At 36.1% G+C, this 20,572-nt stretch overlaps 1 protein-coding gene across 1 annotated transcript in view; it reads right to left on the bottom strand.

Annotated features, from left to right (window-relative positions):
- Positions 1 to 972: 972 nt before the first annotated feature.
- The window catches only part of LOC306862415 (CUGBP Elav-like family member 4), an 86,700-nt gene continuing 67,100 nt past the window's right edge, over positions 973 to 20,572 (bottom strand). The window contains exons 3-14 of the mRNA XM_079405212.1: positions 17,251 to 17,299; positions 13,110 to 13,238; positions 12,605 to 12,684; positions 12,359 to 12,499; positions 11,983 to 12,121; positions 9,957 to 10,109; positions 9,410 to 9,520; positions 7,884 to 7,946; positions 7,637 to 7,714; positions 5,545 to 5,688; positions 2,799 to 2,995; positions 973 to 1,443 (exon numbers count right to left, since the gene is read on the bottom strand). Coding sequence (XP_079261338.1) covers positions 2,868 to 2,995; positions 5,545 to 5,688; positions 7,637 to 7,714; positions 7,884 to 7,946; positions 9,410 to 9,520; positions 9,957 to 10,109; positions 11,983 to 12,121; positions 12,359 to 12,499; positions 12,605 to 12,684; positions 13,110 to 13,238; positions 17,251 to 17,299 — 1,215 coding nt within the window. The 3' untranslated portion in view covers positions 973 to 1,443; positions 2,799 to 2,867. The remainder of the gene's footprint in view (positions 1,444 to 2,798; positions 2,996 to 5,544; positions 5,689 to 7,636; positions 7,715 to 7,883; positions 7,947 to 9,409; positions 9,521 to 9,956; positions 10,110 to 11,982; positions 12,122 to 12,358; positions 12,500 to 12,604; positions 12,685 to 13,109; positions 13,239 to 17,250; positions 17,300 to 20,572) is intronic.

Genomic DNA, 20,572 nt, shown 5'->3' with positions numbered 1-20,572 from the left:
TAAGGAACGTTTTATCGGATCGAGAGGAATGCCTGCAGATTGCAGCTGCCGATTTGAGATTCTTCCCAGTGGTAAAAGTCCAAAGCAGAGCAGTGGTTTCAAACTCCAGCTTAAATCTACAAAAAAATTACAGCTCTACATATTGAATAGCCGGTTTCTATATATACACACATATAAAATATATGCATATAAATACATATATAGGTTTTGGGATTAATATCATATGTATCCATATATATGCTGTACAGGTGCATAAATATGAATACATATTGCTTGAACGTCTGCTATACATATACATATTGTATGTACGGTATATATATAAACAGGATTGTTTATCTCAAACCTTTTTAAGATGGTCTCTTAACTACAAGGTCGGGACATAAGATAGAAAAGGTAAGGCTGCATTATGGAACAACCCTTCCCATGCACCCTTTCACCACAGAGAAAAACTAGAAGAGAAATAAAAATAAATATTCTTCATTTTCAGCAGTAATTGTAAACTAGCGAAGTGAGCGGCCTCAACGGGCCATCGGAAATAGTTCTGCCAGTATTCAAAAGCATATCAGCAATCTATATGTATGCATTTATGCATATAGTCATATATGGTCTTTTTATACATATATCATCATCATCTTTTTTTTTTTTTAAATACAACTCTTAAACCGATTGGCACAGCAAGAGATGCAGTGGTCCAATGTTACAGGTACGAGTCTTTTTTTTTTTCTTTTCTTTTTTTTCTGTATCATTTATGATAAAAAGGTTTGGTCATTTGGTCCCTACACAACTAAGGAATGACAGGTAAGTCTCCCAGCGGACGGAGGCTGCAGTTTGTGGCAGCCGTTGCCCCTGGAAACGGACAGGCACTCCAAGAAAAAAGTTGGCCATCCCAAGTCGAAGCAAGTTCTTGTTCTAAATTGTCACATCCTTCCAAAAAGTTCTGTCTTTCAAGTTTTTTTGTTCTTTTTTTTTAATCCGTTTTGTTGGTTTCTAAAACATTTCTTTAAAAAGTTTTCCCAAAGACGTGTTCAATATTACATGATTCCCATCTAAAAGTCTTATCTTAGTTTTAAAAAGTGTTTTTGCCATACTACTTATTCATAGATAAGCCTTTTGAGGGCTTACATTGTTTTTTTTTCTTTTTTTTAAATATATATTTATATATTTTGTGTTGGTCTTCATTAGTGTGTCCTGTGGTCCTGCAAAATGGGCTCGGGGGTTCAGAGAAGGGAGTACGGTATGGTCCAGTAACACCGCGGCTCCCCTGAGTTAAACACTGAAGTCCAAAAAGGTCCATTGAGCCTGGTGGTGGTGGTATATAACGCGGCTACATCCTCCTCATGTCCCGCTTCAGCTCTACTGTATCCCCAGCCCCGATGTTCTTGATCTGTTGTGTGTTCAAATACATTTGGCATGTTATCAACATGTGTTCCAGCTCTACAAAACCTATAGGGAGGAAACACAAAAAGAACAAAGCATTTAAAGGTATGAATTGAAAATTCACCCCATCTAGTCTGAATGAATGTTGTTGATCTTATGTGAATAAATCATCCATGCATGTGTTTTAATTTATTCATTAATTTTTTTGACCTTGTAATGTTTAATCATATTGTAATAACTGGATCTTCTGGTGAAAACATTATACTTGTCTGGTGTAATGTGCTGTTTCATTGCGACTTTAAAAGACCACATCTTGTGGCTTTTAATCCATGCTTGTTAGCTTAGTCCATCTGTTAGTAAAGTAAAGTAAAGTCATGACGTATTGTCAAGTATGGTGACCCATACTCGAAATTGGTGCTCTTCGAAGTTCCCAGTGGTGACCCAGTACTCGAAATTCCCTCCCCCCACCTACAATTCCTGCCGGCCGGGGGCTCGAACTCGCAACCTTTCGATTACGAGTCCAACTCTCTAACCATTAGGCCATGACTTCTGTTGCTGGTGTATTAAACATTTGACAAGCATTTTTACATTTCTTTTTGTAATTTTCATTTACAATGTTTTTATAGTAATTATGGCTTTATTTGTTAATTATTAATGCAAGTAATTAATTTGTCAATTATATTATTTAATTTATAATATAACAGATACAATTACATATAATTATTTTTCATGATTTTTGAACAAGAGTTATGTTTTTGCAAATAAACTTCATATATATTTTAATAAAAATAAATCTTAAGTCTTACATTAAGACATTGAAGTTTTGATTATGTCGTTATAATGATGTTTAGCTATTTTGCTATAAAATGACAGAAATACTGAGAAGCAAAATGATTTTTGCAGTGTATCTGGAAAAGGGTTTAATGTATAAGGTCAGTGTTGAGACGTGTAGAAGCCTTAATGTGTGAGATTCCTCACTAGCTGTGTAAGTAGGTAATAACTTGGCCCAGTTAAAAGGCATCAGCAGGGTAAATTAATGACACAGCATTGATTTTCCATCTTCATTTAGATGAGATGTGAGATGATCTGAGATACATGGAAACAACTAATCTTTCCCCCTCCGTCACAGCCCTGCCCCAGACTAGTCCTATTTAATATCATATTCTGTTAGACAAAGTCAACCTGAAACAGCACAAGCCGTTTTACTTTTATTTAAGAGTGAAATTACATATTCAATAAGTCTTTTATTTTTTTAATTATGCAAAGTAAAAATGGAAATCACTGAGTCAGGGAGAGTGTCACTGTTTTGAGCTAGTACTTTTCAATGACTCAGTCCACAAATTAGACGGAACCCGTTTGTTCACTTGTATAGTATGTGTGTGTATCTTTGTGTCTTTTGGCTCCAAGGTGATTTGGCTAACCTGTCGTTCCCTGTGCGCAGCGGCGGCCTTCACCCCCAGGGTCAGGGGTGGCTGGGGGGAGGGACGGGGCTAATATGGGCGGTTGGCGTCCTTTGGCCTCTTCAGCTGCACTTTGAGTCTCTTCATGCCGATCTGAAAGCCATTCATGGACTGGATGGCGGCCTGAGCGCTGCCTGGGTTATCAAAGCTCACAAAGCCTGGAGAACGAAGGGTGAAAGATGGAGACAGAGAGAGGACGACAGGTTAGCACCAGATGGATGAGAAGGTAATGCGATGGACAGATGGACGTTAGATAGGATTGTGGGAAGGTGAAGGTGGAATTGGGGTGGGGGGGGGGGGGGGGGGGGGATGAGGCCAGAAATTATTTTATGACAAAGAATGAGGTGAGCGTGAAATGAAGGGAGGGAGGGTATCAAACAAGTTTACTTAAGTCATCGTGACACATATTTACCACATGTTTAACATCTAACATATATGCACAAAGTCAATCAATACAGTACAACAGCATACATTTTATACACAATAATCAGAAGCACAGAGAACATGCACAACCTAATACACAATATCCAGTCGCTCCTAACATTAGCGAGAGGCAGTTAGCCAGATCGTCTTTTTAATGACGTGCAGAGTACAGAAAATTGCAAATAATTAACCTGCTAATGTTCAGATAGTGTTAATGTCTCATAAAATTTCAATATAAAATGATTTCTACTATGCAAGGAACTGCACTGGGAAGTATAAATAGCGACACTACTAACTTGACTACATTTTAAGCATTGGGAAAATAGCTTAGCTGATGTCAAATTATATTTTTTCCAGTCATAAGCTGTTTTTCAAAACGTCTCTGCTGCTGGTACTAAAGCTGACAAATACTTTTTAAAATGATCAATGGTGTTAATTATTTAGAGTAATTATTATTTATTATTATTAATTTAATATGAGCAACAAATAATGTCACTACTAAACTACATTTTCAAAGGTGGTTTTTAATAACCATATGAAATTGTTGATGTATTTCCTATTTAAGCAGGAAGTCCAGACAAATCTAATTTTATAGGACGAAATCTGTGCGCACGATGAATCGCTAATATTTTTGGTTGTTAGAAAACTTTTCAAAGTGTGCTAGAATTTAGTGTTAAAGCTAACAAACATGGACTAAAAGTCATAAAACTGTCATTTTGATTTTATGGGGGTTTGTTTGTAATTTGTAGTGTAGCTACTTCATTAAAAAGGTAGCTTGAATTACTACAAAAATGCATTATTATGGTTTACACTTTATATAGTTTTGTAGTTATCATATGTGACCCTGGACCACAAAACCAGTCATAAGGGCCTTTTTTATGAAATTGAGATTTATACATCTTCTGGAAGCTGAATAAATAAGCTTTCCATTGATATATGGTTTGTTAGGATCGGACAATATTTGGCTGGGATGCAACTGTTTGTAGTGTACTATCTGAGGGTGCAAAAAAATCTAAATACTCTGAAAATCGTCTTTAAAGTTGTCCAAATTAAGTTCTTAGCAATGCATGATACTAAGTTTTGATATATTTACAATAGGAAATTTACAAAATGTCTTCATGGAACATGATCTTTACTTAATTTTTGGCATAAAAGAAAAATCAATCATTTTGACCCATACAATGTATATTGTTGGCTATTGCTACAAATGTACTCCAGCGACTTAAGAATGCTTTTGTGGTCCAGGGTCACATATATTCTGGTAAACAAAATGTATGGTGTAAGTCATCTTCAATCTGTTCTTGAAGTCTTAGCAATGACAGCCAAATTCTGCCATTTAACACGTGAACATTTTAACGCAAATGATTTGCTCTCATTTTCTCATCTATTTTCTCACTCTCAGTTGTTCTGTCATGAGGTACTGTGATTATTTCAGCTGGCTCAGCATTTCAAATCATCACGTCAGAGTCTCTGAAACACCTCCCGCTAACTGCGTTTATATTAAGTCCAAATCGAATAGCGTTGTGTTTGTTCATGCATGGGATGCCTCTGATAAGTCAAGGAGCCAGTGAAGCTGCAGATAGCGCTAATTAAAATATAGAGGTTCACATTAGTCGTTTCCCCCTACAGCCTCATGTCCCGCGCTGATTAAGGACATAAAGATGCTACACTATATCCTCTTCTTTTTTCCTTTAATTTTCCATTCATTCTTTTTTCCTGTCTCAAGCCAGGTGAACACTGTGTGATTTTTTTTTTTCACTGTCCTGTTGCTTCTCAGACTGGACGATGAAACATTTTAGGAGTAATATATGCATATTATCTATATGACCATGTCACCAGTCCAGGTTTGTTCTGACTTTGGCATTTTTACACAAAGCCGAAGTAATAACATAAATCCAAAATGAAAAACCCCAAACTGCACAAATGGATTTGCCACTTTTGGTCATTTTGATAGTCTGGTGACAATGATAATATATCATTATAAGATATTTAATTGGCACAAGCTCGCTTCTGTTAAAATTTCAGACACTGGAAAACTTCAGAAGCTACGATTCATTGTAAAAGTTGCTTATTGATGAATGTGTTATACTAAGTGATCGAAAACTCAGTTTAGCCCTATGAACGAACTGAATGATGTTAGATGGCGAAAAAGTAGCCAAAACCACACAGTGCACACCCGGCTTCAATCGAAAGCTTCGCTGTGGTAGAGAAATGAGGTAAAAATGTTAATAGTGTGAGTAGGAATGAGAATAATCTTCACAGGTGTCTTATCATTTTTACCCACCAAAGCATTTACTTTGGTTTGTCGCCCGATCCACAAACACTTTGGAGGAGATGACATTACCGAAAGGCAGGAACATCTGCATCAGTTCGCCGTCCCCAAACTCCTGAGGGAGGTGATAAATAAACAGGTTACAGCCCTCCGGCCCTGGAGACAGAGAAAGAGAGAGAAAGACAAGGAGGATTGTGGGATACAGAGGATTAGAGAGGCGGTTAGACAGGAGAGAAAGAGAGCAGACAGCACAGAAAGAATAGGTGGAAATGAGAGGAATAAAGAGAAATGGAGGGCAAAACAAAGACACAAATGGCGAAATTAGACTTGGCTTGCCAAAGTAGAAACTATAGAAACAGTTTATCTTTATTGAGCAGTTGCCCTGGCATCTGAAAGTAGCAATTCTCTCCTTAAGTTGTATAGATGAAATAACCGTACAAACGAATACTCAGCGGTGACACTTCCAGGTTCTTCAGGCACTCCTGAAAAGAGTTGTTTTAGATTAGCGCTTCCAAAAAGTGCTGTATAGGCGAAACCCGTTTACAAAAGGTTATTGGAGATTGGGGATTCTTCACTTTTCAATATGGAGAAAGGACAAACTTCTTGATCGAAATTTTTATAGTTCACGGATCTTGGTTAAGATCTCCTCTGTTGGGAGAGAGACCTTGAGCTTTTTCATCAAATCATGGCACTTACTCTGATTGCCAAGATTGTTTTTAATTTCTTGGGACATATATAAGGCCCATCATGACCGTAGCATAGATACTAGCAATGCTAATAAAATGTTATTGGCATTGTATTTTTTTGTATGCTGTTTGTAGTTATTACATTTTTTTTATTTACTTTAATATGCATATAAAATGATTTTTTTATGCATTTCTCAATCTTTAGAAACCAACAACAATCAACTTATATTGATTAAAATTAAACTGGTATTGTCCTTTTCTCAAAAAGAACCTTTGTACATCAATTTCTAACTACTTTCATTAACATTAACCAACATTATTACATTTAATAATGCATAACAGATGAGAACAACAGAAGTGAAACTTTCTCTATATCTGCTCTCCTCAGTTAATTAATCATGCACATGGGGTGCTGACATTTGCATAGCAGTCATCTTTCTTTTTGTAAAGCAAGAGTACAGTAACTTTAACCTGGAACTTCAAATCGTGACTCCGTATGATGGTTTGTTGGTGATATTTCAGTATAGTTTATAATAGCAGCCACTGGAGGGAGACGAAACCACAATCTTGCGGTTAATGTTTTACAAAGTCAACCAAGACTGACACCAAATTTAACTTAAAGGATCATTCTTGGTCAGTGCTTCTGATTAGGGAGACATAAAAAATGTGCCGGACAGGGGGCTCTCCAGGACAGGTTTGGGAAGTACTGTTCTAGGTTATTTCCTTAATGTCTGTTGAGGTCTGATAGGCCGTAAATCTCGTTAATCTGCTTTCATTATAAGTCTATTTAGTATCAGAAGAAAAAATAATTATAACTTCATTATTTAATATTGCTGCTTGGAATGTACACTAATGTTCAAACGTTTTGGGTTTGTAAGATTTTTTTATGTTTTTCTCATGCACATTTATTTGAATCAAAAATACAGTAGAACAGTAATATCGTGAAACATTATTACAGTTACGGGTGATGCTTATGGGTAAACGTAATTAATTCCGGTGATGAAAAGCTGAATTTTCAGCAGCCATTACTCCAGTTTTTAATGTCTTTATAATATGTCAGTTTGCTGCTTAAGACACATTTATTATTTTTTACAATGTTATTATTAATGAAGACAGTTGCAGAATATTTGTATCAATTTTTTTTTTTACTTTGCATAGAAAGTTCAAAAGAACAGAAAACTTTTGTAACATTGTAAATGTTTTTACTGTCACTTTTGATTAATTTAATGCGTCCTCTCTGAATCTCACTGACCATTAACTTTTGAACGGCAGCGCAACTGCTGCATACAGCACAATCGATATATAAAATCTCACTTTAATAGGACATCAATGAAAAGACAATTATGGAAAATGTCACACAGAGTGACCACGCTGAATCCTTCACTCTTACAGGTGACATATCTGGAGGCGACACTCACCTTCTCTCTGTTGCTGAGGGATGATGGGAGGCGGCTGGGGAAAGGCCTGGCTGATCTGTCCATATGCAGCGGGGAAGGCTGCTGAGACACACACACACACACACACACACACATACACGCCAATGTGTCAGATAACACACACACACACTTCACACCTCTTATTCCAGCACAAGTAGACACAGCGCATGCACTTTTTATTAACTCGGAAGCAGGAAAATCACAAACAGCCTCCTTTTGAGTGACAGACCTGCATATTGTTGGACTCCAGCGTAGGCCTGCTGTAGGGGGTCTGCTGCAGTGGGACTCTGAGCTGCGGAAAGAGAGATGAGAGCGTTACAGACACAGTCGGGGTCACTGAGTGCGTTTGAGTGTTCAGGCAGAGCTGTGCGCCGGGAATGAGCTTACCTCACTTCCCTCCCCCTCACCGTTCACCCCCAAACAATTAAGCCGTGGTGCTCGCACGGGGCCCTGCCAAGCTTCCCCGCTGCCCGAGAGTTGGAAAGACAGCCGGAGAGTGTACGGAGAACAATATAGATCTACGGCTCTACACGGCACATCAATCAGCTGAGAGCTTTCACAGTAATAAAGGCAATTCAGCTCCGGCCCGCGACACTCTGTTCTAAACACCGATGCACATACTCGCAGCCTGGTAACGTATCGCTGCTAAAACACTAACACGGTAAACACTGCAGCAACCACACTCAGGATTGGGTGTTTGAGGCTCATTTGAGTAACATTTCACTTAAAAGCTGGGAGAATTCAGCCAAATATGAACATCCTGTCATCATTTACTCACCCTCATGTTATTCCAAACCTGTATGCACATAAAAGAAAATGAAGACAGCCTAGATTTTCAGTGAATTACACTGAAAATGACACTGGCTTTCTGCAATACTTGGTCAATCACGGCATTCAGATGTCAGATATTTCCTAATATTTGTTGTCATCCATGGCAATGCTACATATTGGACTGCTTACCTGGGGAACTGAAAGCAATGCAACTTTGAAATATCTCGTATTACACTGTGGACTTGTGCTCTTGTGTTATATAAATGGAATTAGTGCCATCATTTCAGTTATCAAATGTATTGATCATGAAATTGACATCAAAGAACTTCATATATATATTTTATTTATATTAATATTATGTTGCAGTGTTTATCTTGTTAGGCAGATCTAAAATAATATAGTTAAAATAAAATAATTTCTAATATTTTATATAGATGTTATTGTAGTATTTTGCATATTGATATGAGGTTCAGTAAATGATGATAAAATGTATTTTTTGGGGTAAATTGTCCCAATGCTATTGACTTCTGTAGCGCTGCTTATAGCTAAAATTTTATTTTTCATAATTGATCAATTCTGCAATGACAGCACCTTTTTATTACTGTGAATCTTTGACACAATCTGAATTGTATAAATGGGACTTGACTCGATGGTTTAATGATGGTTGTTGTGTATCCCAATGGATACTGTAAAGTACAGGGCTGCTAACCAAAAGCCTGTAGGATTGAACTCCGGAAGGTGAGAGCATCACCTCTTGCCCTTGAGCTTTAAATGAAAGTGTCTGCCAAATACAATGCATGCACATATATCTATAGCCACACTACTACAACAACATCACTCTACAAAGCTGACGACACCAAACAAACATGAAGAAACTACTCACGACTTTCACACCCTCGGTCTACCATATAGCATTTACACACACACCAGACACACACAGTAAAACAACACTGCACGACACTAGCGTCTGAGGGAGTTCTATACCTTCTGAGAGAGACGACAGGAAGCAGCTTCCCTGAACCCCAAAACAACTTCTCTGTGCCACGCCCAGGCCGCCCTTCTCCGAGTCTTCCCTAAACACCACTTCCTGCAAAACTGGGATACAGGCATTTGCTTTTCTTTGTGGCACTGGACATGAAAACCACTCCATAACACACACAGACTCGCACTGTGACAGCTAACAGCCGACCCACTGGCACGTCCAAACGCAGTTGAAGTAGAATCTTTCAGAAACATGTTTAATAAAAGACTGTTGACTCGTAAAATAGAAGAACACTTGTATTCCTAAATGCATAAGTAAACAGTGCACAATATAAACTGCTTTAAGCAGGCTACAAACATAAAATTTGATTGTACTGCAAGAAATACTGACATTAATTGTCGAAATAGGATGACGACATTAAAATGTTACTGTTTATTATTAGTCCTGTATATTACTGTTGAAAAAAGTAACCATACATTTGTGAGTTTTTAATTAGGTTAAAATTTGCCATATTCCTGCTGTGTATCTGTGAAGGACAGCATGTAGTACCTGGGTAAGGATGGATTCCATTGGTAAACATGGCCTCTGCTGGAGCCTGGCCGTTGGCCTGAGGAGGAGGCAGCCCTGTGAAACCATTGACACTAATTGGAGATGGAATGCTGGTCACCGTGGGAGCCGTGATGCCAGGGGGTGTACTTCCACCTGGGGGCAGGGCCAAGGAGAAGAGAGCATATTTGGAATATTCCTAATATTTACCTAATGGATTTATATATATATATATATATATATATATATATATATAAAAATTATAAATAATTAACATATGATTCTTTAGTGAAAAACAATGTGTAAAACACCTTAAATATTTTTACTTTAATTTAAACTTTTTTTCTAAATTTGCTTTTGCATTTTTCATTTTTGCAAGAATTAAACAAACAAAAAAATACTTATATTTACATCTTACATTTACCATATGAATTCTTCTAATTAGAAAAAAAAAACGCTTTTCTGAAGCCTGAGCTCAATCAGAATAATTTAGGGATCGAGTTAGCTCTCCGATTTCATCAAAAACATCTTAATTTGTGTTCCAAAGATGAACGAAGGTCTTACGGGTTTGGAACGACATGAGGGTGAGTAATTAATGACAGAATTTTCATTTTGAGGTGAACTAACCCTTTAAGTCATTTTAGAGCATACATAAATCGAATATATATTAAATGATTTCAAAATATTTGACAACACTTTACAATAAGGTCTCATTAGTTAATGCCTTAACCTTAACTAACACTGAGCAATACATTTGTTACAGTATTTATTCATCTTTGTTAACCTTATTAGTTAATAAATATACAAATGTTCATTATTAGTTCATGTCAGCTCAGTTCTATTAAATAATGACAGATACAACATTTGATTTTAAAATAATGTATTTTAAGTATCACTCTTGATTAATGTAGTTAGCTAATGTTAACAAATTAAAACTTATTGTAAAGTGTTACCAAATCTTGTTAATTTTATGAATAATTATTAATAATGAATTGCTTATCTATTTTAATATTCATGCATCTTAGTTGTTGTTTAGAAGCCTGTTAAAGAACCAAGTATGCACCTATCCTATAAAATGCATATTATATATATATATATATATATATATATATATATATATATATATATATATATATATATATATATATATATGTAAGGAATAATTGACGACGGGCCGTTGAATTATTAGAAAAATAATGCACACCCGAGGTGGTGATGCGGCCACGACGCGAAGCGGAGTCAATTATTCCGCTTATACTACGGTTGCCACACCTCAAGACATCGATCAGATTATATATTTCAAGGGATTCGTCCGGTTTTTCTACTTAAATCGCTATTGTGAGTAGGATTATTTCTTCCGCATCTCATCCAACGACTCTTTTGCTAGTTCCAAAACGTCATTTTAAAGCTGGCAATGGAGGCTTGAGCCGTTGATAGCAGACTAATGCAGTTAATAATGAAGTTATTAGAAAGAGAGCGAGAGAGACAGAGACACAGAGAAAGAGAAACAGAGAGAGAGAGAGAGCTTGTATGAATTAGGCTACCTCTGTGTGTCCCTCAACAGTGTTCTGAAGCACCGTCTCTAAACTGTAAGTCTGCTTTAAGATGCAGCGCTGTTATTACCTCGCTAGTGAGAAATGTCATGTGTAGCCTTTAAGTTGCTACACTAGGCTAACTGATAAAATCGTCAGGGCAGCGCTGACAACGATGCGAAGTGATATGGAACTGTAATGCGGTCAAGAAAGCTGCCTGGAACTACGTTCGCCGTGCGTTTCCCTGAAAATAATTGCACACCTCAGAACGTTCGTCAGCCAATCAGATTCAAGCATTCAACGGCCCCGTAGTATAAGCTCTTATAAACCATCTATGGCTCTTTCCATAGATTAAAAAAAAAAAAAAAAAAACTTTCAAACAGTTTACTATGACTTAAGAGGGGGGAAAAGCAAAAATTCCATACATAATTAAAAGACTTTAAAGCTGAAACCCATACACTCTGGGAATGCCTACATGTTTGTGTGTGTTTCCTCACCTGATGTTGGGGTCATGGGAGCCCCTGGGAGGCCGTTGATGGTGGCCATGTGTTGCATCTGTGCGGCAGCAAAAGCCGCCATGGGGCTGAGATATCCTCCTTGACCCACTGATGCCATCAGCGCTGCCTGCTGCTGAACCTAGCAGCCAAAAGCACACACGCGCAAACACACACACACACACACACCACTTCAAATATATACATATAATATCATGCCAAGATAACATAATCACATAATGCATGGAGCCCTGTGTACAATCAATGCATGGAGCACTGTGCATAATCAAGACTTTAGAGTCAACACATTTTTCCACTGAGACGCTGCAGTTTTGTTGGGAATAGTGTGTAATGAAAGAGAGAGAGAAAGAGCTCTTGCCTGTGCATAGGCACCGTACGCTCCAAACTGCAGGGCCATCGGATTGAAGATGCCCATCTGACCGGCCATCTGCTGCATGCGTCGAATGGTCCGTTCCTTATCTGTGTCTGCAAACTTCACCACCAGGCTGGAAGAAGCTCCCTGAAACTCACACACACACACACACACACACACAAAATGAGGATCCTTTGTACCTTAAATGTGCTAATGATACAAAAGTGCATGATCACATGTGCTGGCACTCACAGGCATGGTTTGGCTGCCGTGTAAAGCACTAATAGCGGCCTGAGCTTCTGCATGAGAGGAATACTTCACAAACGCACAACCTGAAGAGCGAAAAAAACGGTCAAAAACACCCTCTTTGACATTTACAGACATTTCTAGGCCTGCATATCTTATTTTTGGGAGTTTCAGCAAAATGAAAATGCTGAGAGAAAACAAGTACGATGACCCTATACCTGGGTCCTGGGACAAGAAGCCATATTCTTTGAACTCCACAAATTATTTTTTATAATATTATGTATTATATTTTTTTATAATATATTATGTATAATAAATCATTTCCTTACTATAATAAGAAACAATTCCACATTTCTGAAGAGGGCATATTATCCCATTTGACTAAATAAATAAAATTCATGTAAGAGTGCACCTTTAGAAACATAAATATAATATAATATAATGAATATTAACATACAGACTTCAAAACTAAACTTCAATCATTTTAGAAAATCAAACTGAAGCCAATAACCTTTGCTGTTTCCGTCAGGACCTCTGAGGATTGTGCACTCCTCAATGCTCCCGAAGGACTCAAAAAGGCGCTGCACATCGTCCTCACATTGCTGCTTATTCAGCATGCCAACGAAGAGTTTTCTGTCTTCTGAAACAAACACAGAGAAGTTGTTACAGACTACACAGGACAACAACATGTGTCTGCTGACTTGTGTTACTGCTCATTTCGATACATCCACACTACCTCCTTTCTCTATGTTTAGTATATTTTATATGCTGTTTGCAAGACGACTGAGTCCCATAATAATACTCAAAATAAACAAGCATGTGGTTGGTGAGTACTGTAAAATGCACACAAAATGCAATTAAAAGTCACCATTATTACAGCGCAACAGCACAAACAAACTTATTAGAAGCTCTTCAAACACATTCACTCAATAAGTCCCACAATGCATGCTTTTTATCCACCTAATATACAATTATCTGTGTCTAAATCCAGAAAAGCACTAAAAAAGCCTGTTGGTGCTACTGTATAATGAAATGAGTTTACGAGCGAGATATCTGTGGAGAACCTTTCGCCTAGTCGATTCTGCCACCTCAGGAGACCTTGTTTATTGTTTGTGCTTTTATTTATCAGATTATGTAGACATTATTGAATTACACATCAGCGTGAGGGGAACAAAAGCCGTATTGTTTCAGGGTTTTATTAGGCTGTAATTGCAGTGTCAATGCGGCATGTTTTAAACCCAAGACAAGGCACAGAGTTAAAAAACAAGGCACATATTTATAGGGTGCCGAGGGAATTGGACTGGATATGACAGTGTGTAAACATGCACACACACATTTATCTTACCATCTAAATGGTGGCATACCCTAGACATCTATTGTTTTTTAATAAAGTCTATAAATATAATGTAATTAGAATTATTACAGACTTACTCATAACAATTGTGTGTAAATTGTTATAGGAAGCAACTGAACATTCTGTTTGATAATGCCGGTCAGATTGCGCAGGTACATTTGTGCATGTGTAATGTACAATGTGTGTGTGTATGATGGATAATGCAGCAGAGATATTAATGAGCACTCTTGTGTATGAGTATGTGTGTTCATGTGTTTGTCCAGGCCTGCCGCTCACTAACATGCTCCGACAGGGTGTCCTTGCCCAGTCAACAAGACTAATCTCTAGTCCGACCTCTCTCTGCGGGAAATGTTTACAAGTACGCTGTGCATATGCGGGATAAGACACGCACACACGACACAGGTAACAGTAATGCCACCGAAGATAGCTAAAATTCAAACAGCATGTCAAGTGAAAGAGTGAGTGTGGCGACAAACAATCTACAAGCTGCATTTGATTTAAGGAAAACCAAAAGCATAAAGTAAAAAAAAAAAATACATTTTACACATTAATTGTAAGTTTTCTACATTTTATCAATAAAAGATAAATGTAACAATAGTACTTTTAAAAAATAATTTAAATTTAAAAAATACAAATGATTTACAAGCTGTATTTAAGGTTAATCAACAGTATAAACGTAAAATAATAATGCAAATAATAAATAAAAAATACATTTTTAAAATTAGAATTGTCAAATGAGAGGGAGTGAATTTAAAGACATAGGGCCTAATTTATAAAGTGTGCATATGCTCAGATTTGATCTTAGAGTATGCGTATGCTTAAATCCACACCAACACTCATTGCATTTGTAAAAACTGGCTTTGAGGAGGAAAAGTACTTGAGAAGTACATGAGAGGGAGTGAATATGAAGACATGAACTACAAGCTGAATTTGATTTAAATTAAAAAATAAAATAAAAAATAATTTAAATAAAACATATTCAGTCCTTCTTCCCTTTGGGATATATATATATATATATATATATATATATATATATATATATATATATATATATATATATATATATATAAAAATCCAGCAGTCTGATTCCCAAAACTTGCCAATGATTTATATGTAAATCATTTTAAACCTTAAAAATGACATGACATTGTTCTAGGAACAGCATACCAATCAACCAGCTGCTGTCCACTGATTTCAGGGCTTGAGGATTCTTTCAGGGTTTGGTTAAGGCCTCTGATTGGTTGACAGGATTGTTGTTCCAGGAACAACAAGGGTCGTTGATCTATAAACATGTCCTACATGTAGATCAGATTGTGCACATTTACTGATAATAGTGTGACAGAAAAAGCTATTTTGCCTTTCGTTTAGTTGTCCGTAACTCGTGTGTCCAACTATTTCCTCTCATTCCCTCTGATATCCATCCTTATTTGCCTCTTATGACCAGCCCCTGTCTTTTCATCTCTCACTTCCTTTCCTTGTCTTTCCCAATTTGACCTTTAGATCTCCCACTCCATCCCGGCGTTTCACTTTAAATTACTAGTGAATGGATCGGTCGGGGACGGCACATCGGTTTTGCCAGTGGAATCAGAGGGCTTTGAAGGGACATATATTGTGTTTTTACAGGGCTAACAGGGGGATAAATTCAGCTGTCCATCACGACGAAGACAATTGATCTGTCAAGTGTGAGTAAAGGAGGACGCTCTCAATTAGAGGAAGGAACGTATGGCATGAAATGAAGGGAGAAACTGTGAAGGAGAGAGAGGTGCCTCTGTCTCTGACTCTTCTAAGTGTATGTCTCGCTCTCTCTGTGGGTCCATCAATCTTGGTTATCTGGAAAATCTCTCTCTCTCACCAAACTGCTTTCACTTTGTCTGTTAGTGACACACAGACTAAGTCAATGCTAAGTCAATCTCACTCCCATGAACACACACACACACACTTACAAACAAGTATTTTAGGCTAATATGACATCATTTTTATGTTCTTATGATATCACAGAAGAATTTGTTTTTTTTTTTATCTCATAAGAGAACTTCCTAAGATGCCACAAGATAATATTTTTGTTCTTATAAAGACAAAGGAAACTTTAAGTTTTGATGATGTAATAAGGGAACCCTTTAAAGTTATGATGTCATAGAAGAACATTTTTAAGGTCTTTAAGTTCTTATGATGTCATAATGGGTACTTTTTAAGTTCTTAAGTAGTCATTGGAGAACCTTTTGATGTTGTTGTTTTTTTTAATATGTTCTCCAAAACCAGCATCTATATTCTGGGTCTTCAAAGCATCTGGCTTCACTTTTTCAATGTAGAACCACTAAGCAGATATGAAGAAATGAATGAACAAACAAAATAAATAAATAGATCTATTCTATTAATAAACTGTTCTATTCAAAATATTCTCTCATGTGATGACTTTTACATACTCATTGTCAATGAAATGTAAAAAATAAATAAATACATTATTCATATAATATTAATAATAATGAATAAAATAACAAAATAAAATTATTACAATTTACATTTTTTTATGCCGTGGTGGAAACAAAAAACAATTGTGAAATGTAAATTGAGATAAAAAGTCGCAATTTCAGTTTTTATTTTTTAACGTAGTGGTGGAAAAAACTGAATTGCGAAATGTAAACTCAGAGAAAAAAAGTCAGAATTGAGATAAAAACGTACAATTATGTTTTTAACAGTTTATCCCAATGGCGAAAATAAGCTTTGATAGATAATCAAAAGCAAATAACTAAATTTATATTAAAAAATAGTTTTTTTAACAATGATAATCCTTCTTTCCATAAATTTGTGTTTCCCTGTCACACCACCATTTGCCTACAAATAATTTATGACATAATATAAAGGAAGTGACATCATTTGAATTTTGAGAAGCCATAAATAAAATACACTAAACACTTAACATGATTTGTTTTCCCATTTACACATTCAAGAATCCCTAAATTTACTATAAAACTACTATACTATACTCTTTCCTATAGCATCCAAACAAAAACTCAAATGCGTGCATCACAACTAAAACTAAAAAAAGTAGCACTGCCGGCACCTCAGTGGAGGGTAATAATCAGACAAAAAGAGTGACCCACACTTATGTAAGGCGTGTGAGGGCCGGCCCAAGATCCTCTGGGGCCCTGTATGACGGTCGGGTCTCATCGAGGTGCGTCATTATATATGACTCTTAAGAAGGGGACATCTACCGGTAATGGTGACACTGATTTACAGTGACAGGAGGGTGGGGGGAGAAATAGCAAAGGAAGAAGAAAAAAGAGAAGTGAAAATCTACCTCCCCTGCTCTCACTGTCAGCTGGCTTCACCTGGATTGGCCTGTTCATCTGTGCAACAGAGAGAGAAGAACGAGGGAGGGGAAAAGACAGGACAGACAGAAAGGAGGAGGAAAAAGACAAGAGAAGACATTAGATTTGTAGCTGAGCACAAAAACTATTCAAGCGATTTGCAGTTTGTATCAATACTGTGGTATATGAGCCATTCCAGTACTATCTGTGCCCATAATGTTTGATGAAATGCCCACAAAAACTGCTCGTGTTTTGCGATCTTGAATATGTTAATTTAAAATTATGAAATTATTCTTTGCAAAGTATTATTTCTTGTCATAGTTTTTTTTTTTTTTTAAATAAAGATTAAGTTTACTGTACTTCATTCAAAATGCATTAAACTTATTCTATTAAAAATAACATTTCCTTAATTATTTTTTAAAAATAATAATAAAAAGAATAAGCTTAAAATGTTTCTTTAAAAATAATCACAATGATGATTTTTACATGCCCATTCATCAACATCTTTTATAAATTAAATTATTCAAATTTAATGATAAACTTATTCCATTAAAAATATTATTTTATGTGATGATTGTTGCATGCTAAATCATCAGATACTTGTAAAAAATAATTAAAAAGCTTAAATGTGTTTCAATTTATGATTTTACATACCCATAGTCAAAATGTAAAAAAAAAAGAAAACTAGAAATACTAAGAAATATACATTTCCTGGAAAATCCTAAATCAAATTTATATTAAAAATTGTTTTCTAATAATTAATGATTCATGTCTTTAAATTAGTTTCAACAAGAATACTTCTCTCTATGAATTTTGATTTTCTCCGTCACACCATCATTTGCCTTCATTTTAAATGACATAATGAAGAGGAAGTGATGTCATTTGAGTTTTGAGGAGCAAAGTTGGAAACTTCTCATCTCATTTAATATTCATAAATTGTTGTTCTGTCAGGCTTGACACAATTTCTCAAGCATAACATATCCACCCTGGCACATCAAATAGTCAAACAGAATTGCTTATTTTTTCCCTTCTATTTATAGAAAAATCATTTGAATACCTAAATGAATAGAAAGCCATAACCTTTATACCATCATAACAGGTGAGCTGCAGCAATTTCAGTGTGAAATGTTCCACCCCAACACAGAATATATCACCATATTATTAACTTGAGATTATGTAAAGCAATTTATTAAAAATATATATTTTTTGTCTTATTGGATAATGCAGAAGAAAAAAAGTCAGCCACACAAAGCGTTATTAAAAGAAATGCAAGTGAAAACATGCTACACATTTGCATACAGTACATCTCTGTTTGTGTGTGTGAATGGCACTTGTGTGTGTTTGCGTGTGTGTGAGGTCTCAGTAAAAGACGCTCACAATCATAAAGTGTTTTGTTCTGCTTCCTTCACTCGTGGCAGATTCCCGACTGACTCCGGCTCAATAATACATGTAAGCCATGGAACGGTCTGCGGCAATCAATTTTTAATAATGCCAATTGTCACGCTGCCAGCAGGAAGGAGACGAGAGGAGGGGAACGGACCCGTGCACAGTCTCCACTTCTCTATCGCTCATCCACAGCAGTTTACTCCTGGAAATAAGTTGTGACGAAGCAGGTATGTTTTTACGAGCAGCTTCTACACCCGCTCTCACTGTGTGCACCGTACAAACAGAAAACATCCTTGAGGAGACAGTCTCTTCGTCAGCTAAAAGCCAAAAACAGGGGAAGCATAATATCGGCGTATAGGGCAAAACAAGTCAAATTTATCAAATCAAGTCAAATGCTCCTTGGCTCCAGATATGCATCCATTTATATGACATTGCAATTTTTTTGGTTTAATAAAAAAGGTGCATTTCTGCCTCACCATGTGACCACAGATAATTATTTTATTTGTAGTTTAAGTACATAATGTCTTTGCAACATTGAATTATTATTTAGTTAAGAATTCCTAAATAAGGAATGCAGTTTGGTGAGTCACAAAAATACCATGCTGTTTTCATTATTATTCTTTTCAATAAGTTGTTTTCATTATTCAACAGAAAGTGACTTAAAAATGCAGATAATGTTCTTTACAGCAGTTTTCAATATAATCTTACAATACCGTAATTCCTTTATTGTATTTTACACTCATTTTTATTCAATTTGGATAAATAAATAAATATATTTTATTTTAAATATATAATATTTATTTTTTAAATGCCCATTACCCTACATGATTAAATGGCAAAATTGGGTAACAATAAGCAGAAAAATTACTTAAAATATTATACAACTGGTTAAAATAATAATGGCAATAATAAACTGCTACAGATGTTTTAATGTTTATCGCTTCATAAAAGAATGTTTTATTGAAAACTTGCACTAGTGTTTAAAAGTCTGGGGTGAGTAAGATTTTTTATATTTTAGAAGAGGCATTTTATGCTCACCAAGTCTGAATTAGTTTGATCACAAATACAGCAAAAACAGTAAATATATTACCATTTAAAAGAACAGTTTTCTATTTGAATATATTTTAAAATGTAATTTATTCCTGTGATGCAAAGCTGAATTTTATTTGTATCATTACTCCAGTCTTCAGGGTCACATGATCCTCCAGATATCATTCTGATTGCTGCTCATGAAACATTTCTTATCATCAATGTTGAAAAGATTTGTGCTGCTATATTTTTGTGGAAAAAAATATGCCTTTTTTTCAGGATTCTTTGATGAATAGAAAGTTTAGAAGATAGAAATCTTTTGTAACATAAATGTCTTTACTCTCACTTCTAATCAATCTAATGTGGCCTTGCTGAATAAAAGTAAGACTTAGTTATAACAAACCTCTGAACGAGAGTATAAAAGTTTGCATGTGCATTTCTGTGCTCGTCCTTGTTTATGCATAATAACCATAAACTAATTAAATACCCTGCAATGCCAATAAACCACCAATTATGTTTATTAAAGTCATCTTCCAACTGCATATTTTACTGGAGTCACACTGACTCATTTACGACAGAAAAACACCCACAGTGCACCTGGTCAGTGCACCTGTGGCGTCCTGGCTCCGGTCCAGACCAACAGCTCTGGGGTTTCTCACTTCATAAAGTTCACTTCTTTTTCAGACTGGATCACTCACTCCTTATTTTTCTCCATCCCCAGCATCCCCCTCTTTTATTGGCAGTAAAGCCCAGCTAATGTTTTTAATGTGTTTTGATGCATTATTTATTTTACCATGGCTGCTGATAGTGAGGGCGGAGGGAATAGTGAAAAGAGAGAGAGAGCGATAGAGAAAGAGAGGTAGATCTGGACATAGATCGGGGAGCAGAACAAGGTCA

This window comes from Barbus barbus (assembly GCF_936440315.1).
Source record: "Barbus barbus genome assembly, chromosome: 43".
In the NCBI taxonomy this organism is placed as follows: domain Eukaryota; kingdom Metazoa; phylum Chordata; class Actinopteri; order Cypriniformes; family Cyprinidae; genus Barbus; species Barbus barbus.
Note: the sequence above shows the minus strand (reverse complement) of the source record. Positions and strands in the feature narration are given on the sequence as shown.